This window comes from Salvelinus sp. IW2-2015, unplaced genomic scaffold (genome assembly GCF_002910315.2).
Source record: "Salvelinus sp. IW2-2015 unplaced genomic scaffold, ASM291031v2 Un_scaffold6685, whole genome shotgun sequence".
In the NCBI taxonomy this organism is placed as follows: domain Eukaryota; kingdom Metazoa; phylum Chordata; class Actinopteri; order Salmoniformes; family Salmonidae; genus Salvelinus; species Salvelinus sp. IW2-2015.
In genome coordinates this window covers 32,261-39,514 of record NW_019947947.1, presented here as the reverse complement: position 1 = coordinate 39,514, position 7,254 = coordinate 32,261, and the positions used below count along the sequence as shown (strand labels likewise).

The window sequence follows — 7,254 nt, the reverse complement described above, 5'->3', positions numbered from 1 at the left end:
GTGACAGTAATCTCCCCTCTTCCTCTCTTCTCCTCATCTTCAACGTGACAGTACTCTCCTCTCCTTCACTCCGAAAATCCTCCCCCTCTTGTTTACAGTAAAATCCTCCTTCTCTTCTGTCACTGTAACTTCTTTCTCTTCTTCTTTTACTGTAACAGCCTCATCCTCTACTCTTGTTTAACTGTAACAGCCTCTTCTTCTTTCTCCGTCCAGCTACCTCTTCTTAGCAGGAGTGGAGTAGCTTAGTGAACTCATGGTCGGGGATGTTAGCTAGCTAGCTACTTAGCATTAGCGATTAGCCTAGTGCAAAGCTAACTTAGCAAGCCAGCTACCTGACAAATAACGTAAATAGTGCATTAAATGGACCAACAAGTAGACACAACAGAAATATGTTTAAACACAGTGACTAATGTAATCAAAACAGCTAAAAACATTGAATGTTTTCGGCTACGGAGGAGGCCGACTAACTGTTGTTACAGTTGAAGAAGTGTCTCGTCCACTACATTAGACGTCACACTAGCAGTATCGCCTGAATATGCACATCGCCAACTGCTGATTGGAGTGGGAAACGCAGTTGATATTTTTTTTGGGTGGGTGGGGCACACGTTTGTTAATCTAAGTGTAATATTATAGTAAACGTAACAAGTGAAGCGTGTGTTGATGGATTAGTGCAGATTTTTAATGGAAGAATTTAAATACTGTACACACACAGTAGTAAGCCTGACTACCAACAATGACGAGCCATCTACAGCAGGGGATGGCAACCCCAGTCCTCGGGGCCTGATTGATGTCCCACTTTTTCTCCACTCCTAGCAAACACAGCTGATTAATCAAATGTCATTCTGAACTGAGATCAGGATCAGCTGTATATTGGAGTCAGGTGTGTTAGCTGGGGATGGGGCAAAACTCTGACACCAATCAGGCGCCCGAGGACTGGAATCCCCCCCGGCCTACAGGGAGGAGGTGAGGGTCCTGGCGGAGTGGTGCCAGGAAAATAATCTCTCCCTCAACGTCAACAAAATGAAAGAGCTGATCGTGGACTTCAGGAGACAGCACGCCCCCATCCACATCGACGGGCAGTGAAGAAGGTGAAAAGCTTCAAGTTCCTTGGCGTACACATCACTGACAATCTGAAATGGTCCAGACAGTGTGGTGAAGAAAGCGCAACCCTCCAGGACACCTAAAGTACCCAATGTCACAGGAAGGCCACAAGATCATCAAGGACATCAACGACCCGGGCCACGGCCTGTTCACCCACTATCATCCAGAAGGTGAGGTCAGTACAGGTGTGTCAAAGCTGGGACAGAGAGACTGAAAAAAGCTTCTATCTCAAAGCCATCAGACTGTTAATAGCGATCACTGAACTCACCCAGTTACTCAACGCTGCACCTTAGAGGATGCTGCCCTATAGACATAGACATGGAATCACTGGTCACTTAAAAAAATGGGAAATAGTCATTCAAAATGGGAAACTAGTCACTTCAATAATGTTTACATAGTGTTGTACCCACTTCATATGTATATACTGTATTCTACTGTATTTTAGTCAATGCCACTCCGACATTTCTCATCCTAATATTTATATATTTCTTAATTCTACTCTTTCACCTTTAGATGTGTGTGTATTGTTGTGAATCGTTAGATACTACTGCGCTGTTGGATCTAGGAACACAAGCATATCGCTACACCCGCAATAACATCTGCTAAATATGTGTATGTGGCAAATACAATTACATTTTATTTTACAGCGCATCTGCATGAGCATTTAAACCCTAGTTCATGCAGCGCTCTATCGCCGCACCAAACAAACAAAAAATGTCACTTTCTCTTAAGAAAGATTAGCGACAGAGTGGCCTGACGACTCAAACTGAATTATTCCACTGTTCTGTCGTTCGCTACATACTTCAGTCTGAGACTGACGTCATTGAAGTCGATTGTGGTGACGTCAAAATGAGGGGTGTTGTACAAAACAAAGAAATCGACGATTGGCTCATCTGCAACCAATCAGAGTAGCAACGCCAGACGAACCGTCACTCACAAACCAACGGACCAATAGAGACTCATTGTTAACGCCTCCCTCTAAATACCCTGCACTTCTGTTCTAGAAGTCGTCATGGAGGTACTCTGATCCAGACTCATTGCGGAGAACAAACTCATGTTTGTGGGCGTGGCGTAGCGTTTGGCCGGAGCAAGGAGATTGGTTAGCCGTCTGAAACAGTGGAGTGTGCGCCTTGCTGTACTGTTGACGATTGTTCGGCAGCTTCTGCTGCTCTTTCGGCGTGGTGCCGGTGAACTACGACTCTGTTTCATGACGCGTGCCAGGGCAGATCTTCCATTGTCGGGAGAAATGATCATGCATATTAATATATGTTAATTGCATCCAAATAAAAGTTTATTTTCTACCACACCCACAATAATGGCCACGGATTCGCAGGTGGAGGACTTCTGTGAGAGGTCGTCATTATACCTAATTTCGACCCTAGACCAACGGAGGGAGTCTGCTGCAGTGTTGAGAGCAGTTGTATGAATCCAATCGTTACGTCAAGCAAAGCTCTTAATTGTTCCCTTAGATGAATTGTGGACGTGACTGTGGAACGGTCTTATTCCGTTAGTACTTTAGTATGTTAGTAAGTTCGTACCTTAGTCACATGCGATATCTCAGACAGCACTGGCCTGATTTTGACTAAACTTGGGTGAATGATGCGTCTTGCCATAGAGATCTGGCATTTACAAAATGACACTGATTGGCCAGATGGTGGCGCTGCCCTTTCCACCCGTTTGACCCAAAGTCATGAAATTCGGTACATAGGTCCCTTTCCTCACAAGGAACCAATTTGCCTCAGGGACCCATGGTCGTCACTAGTTACCACAACCACTAAGTCAGAAGGACCGCCTACTCGACCAATCAGATGAGAGAGTGTGTATGCTGACCGGCTTCATAAGTGTCATGGGATCTTTAGTGACCACAGAGTTGGGACACCCATTTAAAGTCCCATCTTCTTCCATTTTGTTGAGGAACATTCCATTGTTAGTTAGTAATTCAACATTATTCAAATTAAATTAATGTTGTAAATATGTATGGTATAAATTACAGTGATCTGTCTTTGCAATTACAGTCTTCTTGTTAATTTCAGCCTCATATTTCTCTTTGTCTATTGTTTGTCTGTCTTTCCTCTTGGTGACATTCATACGTCTTTGTGCCAACAACTTTAAATGGAATCCCATTTAAATAGGAGCCTGTTCCTCTCCCAACTGTTGTTTTCCTGTTAAAGGCATCTGGTGAAGGCCAACAACATGATATATTACTATTAGAATGAAAGGCTTGTATGGAAACTAACAACGTTTCTCTGTCCAATAGAATATCTCCTCTGTGGTTGGAATGGAATCCCTCATGCCAGCTAGCGAGCTCATTTTAGATGAGGGTATTAACAGTTAGCTACAAGGCATCTAAAATAAGACTATACTACTTACCCTTTTGACCCAAAAATTGTCATTTCTCAAAGTTATGAATGTTAGTGACATTGGTCCTTTCTCAATGTTATGAATTTTAGTCACATTGCCAATTCTTGTTCCCGGATGTCATCAATATACACACAATACCCCATAATGACAAGGCAAAAACTGGTTGTTTGAAATGTTAGCAAATTTATAAAATAAAAATACATATGACGTTTACATAAATATTCAGAAGCACCTTGGGCAGCAATTACAGCCTCGAGTCTTCTTGGGTATGACGCTGCAAGCTCGAGTCTTCTTGACGCTACAAGCTTGAGTCTTCTTGGGTATGACTCTACAAGCTTGGCACACCTGTATCTGTGAAGTTTCAGCCATTCCTCTCTGCAGATCCTCTCAAGCTCTGTCAGGTTGGATGGGGAGCATCACTGCACCGCTATCTTCAGGTCTCTCCAGAGATGTTCGATCGAGTTCCAAGTCCGGGCTCTGGCTGGGCCACTCAATGACATTCAGAGACTAGTCCCGAAGCCACTCCTGCGTTGTCTTGGCTGTGTGCTTAGGGTCGTTGTCCTGTTGGAAGGTGAACCTTCGCCCCAGTCTGAGGTCCTGAGCGCTCTGGAGCAGGTTTTCATCAAGGATCTCTCTGTACTTTGCTCTGTTCATCTTTCCCTCGATCCTGACTAGTCTCCCAGTCCCTGCTGCTGAAAAACATCCCCACAGCATGATGCTGCCACCACCATGCTTCACCGTAGGGATGGTGCCAGGTTTCCTCCAGACGTGACGCTTGGCATTCAGGCCAAAGAGTTCAATCTTGGTTTCATCAGACCAGAGAATCTTGTTTTTCATGGTCTGAGAGTCCTTTAGGTGCCTTTTGGCAAACTCCAAGTGGGCTGTCATGTACCTGTCTCTTATACACATCTAGATGTGTATAAGAGACAGGTTCCAAGTTTCCTCCAGACGTGACACTTGGCATTCAGGCCAAAGAGTTCAATCTTGGTTTCATCAGACCAGAGAATCTTGTTTTTCATGGTCTGAGAGTCCTTTAGGTGCCTTTTGGCAAACTCCAAGTGGGCTGTCATGTACCTTTTACTGAGGAGTGGCTTCTGTCTGTTCACTCTATAATAAAAGCCGGATTGGTGGAGTGCTGCAAAGATGGTTGTCCTTCTGGAAGGTTCTCCCATCTCCACAGAGGAACTCTGGAGCTCTGCCAGGAGTTCTTGGTCACCTCCCTGACCAAGGTCCTTCTCCTTTGATTGCTCAGTTCGGCCGGGCGGCCAGGTCTAGGAAGAGTCTTGGTGGTTCCAAATGTCTTCAATTTTTAAGAATGATGGATGCAACTGTGTTCAATGCTGCAGACATTTTTTGGTACCCTTCCCCAGATCTGTGCCTCGACACGATCCTGTCTCGGAGCGCTACGGACAATTCCTACGACCTCATTGCTTGGTTTTTGCTGTGACATGCACTGTCAACTGTTCAACCTTATATAGACAGGTGTGTGCCTTTCCAAATCATGTCCAATTAATTGAAACAGGATGCACCGGAGATCAATTTCAAGTCTTATAGCAAAGGGTCTGCATACTTATGTAAATAAGGTATGTCTTTTTTATTTTTAATACATTTGCAAACATTTCTAAAAACCTGTTTTCACTTTGTCATCATGGGGTATTGTGATGTCATTATGGGGTATTGTGATGTCATGATGGGGTATTGTTTGTATATTGAGGATTTTATTTAATCCATTTTAGAACGTAACAAAATGTGGAAAAAGTCAAGGGGTCTGTATACTTTCCGAATGTCATTTAAACAAATGTTTTCCCGCAAACCGGAATACACTCCCTCATCTGATTGGTCAAGTAGGTGGGCCTTCTGACTTTGTGACTGTGGTATCTTTTGAATTTTGTGAAAAACACTTAAAACGCTACTCTTCTGGCACCGAATGATCGATCTGCACCAAACTTGATATGTGGAATCTATGGCTAAAGGTCTCTAAACACCCATGTGGACTGTCATATAAAGGCAAATAAATCAGTCAAGGATATTCGTATTGTAACAACATTTGCAGACACTGTCAAGACTCAATATATTAAAGAACATTCCTATCAACCACACAGTGGTGCTATAATGGGCACATGTTTATATCTCTTGATCTGTTTGACTCCAAGTGCTGAAATTTGGCACACATGCTCAGGGATATGAGTCTAGCTAACCCCAAAAATATCTCAGACACCACTGGCCTAACCTTGACGAAACTTGGGTGAATGATGCGTCTTTCCATAATTCCGGCATTTGCTAAATTACACTTATTGGCCAAAGGGGGCGCTGCATCATTCGTGGGGGTCAACATGTCAACTAACAGATAATAACTCCTCCTGCATAGTGTAATAATACATATATGTATATAATGAATGTCCACTAGTTGCTAACACAGTTATAAGATATTAATATTTTAATCCAGAAAAGTATGTTGAAATTAATCAAATCCGTGTTTTCTCATGGTGGAATAATGGGACTTTTAAGACAACTGGGAAAGTAGGAGCTTTGGACACACACGTCCACATGGATTTAGTGTTGTAGATAGGTGGTAGTAGAGGCCTGAGGACATGGATTTAGTGTTGTAGATATGTGGTAGTAGAGGCCTGAGGACACACACGTACACATGGATTTAGTGTTGTAGATATGTGGTAGTAGAGGCCTGAGGACACACACTTAATATGTTGTGAATGTATTGTAATGTTTTAAAAATGTAGAACTGCCTTAACTTTGCTGGACCCCAGGAAGAGTAGCGGGGATCCATAATAAATACAAATACAAAGGCTTATATAATGATGTACATTCTGCAATATGATGAACAACATCAGAGGGTTTATACTTGTATCAAATCAATCAAAGCTCATCAAAACCCAATAGACATTTTTAAATATTTAATCTGATATTAGACATGATCATGTCTCAAAATGAAAAAACAACAAAAGTAACCGTATTCTGGTTTCATACAATTTGATTTCATGAGGATGAAACAAAAAAAACACAAATGATCAGTCAAAAACTCAAGTCAGAACACAGCCTCTCTATTTTCTCATGTGATTTCAGGTCCTCTAACTGGGAAAATGTCTTTCCACAATGAGAGCAGTGGTATGTCTTCTCCTCCTGTGTATGTATTCTTTCATGCTTATTCAGCTGCCTTAACCAATTAAATCTCTTTCCACACTGGGAGCAGTGGTAMGTCTTATCCCCTCCTGTGTGTGTCCTGTCATGCATAATCAGGGCTTCTAACTGGGTAAACCGCTTTCCACACAAGGAACATTGGTATAGCTRTTTTTGTGTGTGTATTCGCTCATGCGATCTCAGAGTCCCTAACCACCTAATACTTTTTCCACAATAGGAACAGGAGTAAGGCTTCTCTCCAGAGTGTATTTGCTTATGACTTTTCAGGTAATCTAACCGTGTAAAACACTTTCCACACTGGGAACAGTGGTAAGGCTTTTCTCCTGTGTGTGTTCTCTTGTGTGATTTCAGGTGTTGTGATAGTTTAAAACTTTTTCCACACTGGGAACAGTGGTGTCGTCTCGCTGGTTTGGACGTCTCTGGGTCTGGTTCCCCTGAATGACTCTCCCCGCTGTCAGAGTGAGAGTCTGGTCGCTCTCCTGCTAAAGACAAACAAATTATTTAGTTAAATACTAAACAAGAGCCCTGAATGAAACCGCCATGTGATAAAACTATCTTCCTAAGTTGTTTAATGGGCTGTGTCTGTGCGCCGGGTTCAGTTATTGTTATTTTCTTTTGACCCGCCTAGACGCACTA

At 42.8% G+C, this 7,254-nt stretch overlaps 1 protein-coding gene across 1 annotated transcript; it reads right to left on the bottom strand.

Annotated features, from left to right (window-relative positions):
• Positions 1-6,357: 6,357 nt before the first annotated feature.
• LOC112079009 (zinc finger protein 391-like) lies at positions 6,358-7,113 on the bottom strand (the record flags this gene model as incomplete). Its single annotated transcript, XM_024145088.2, has 1 exon — positions 6,358-7,113. A coding segment is annotated over one exon (621 nt), but the record flags the coding sequence as incomplete, so codon positions are not given.
• Between the last annotated feature and the right edge of the window lie 141 nt (positions 7,114-7,254).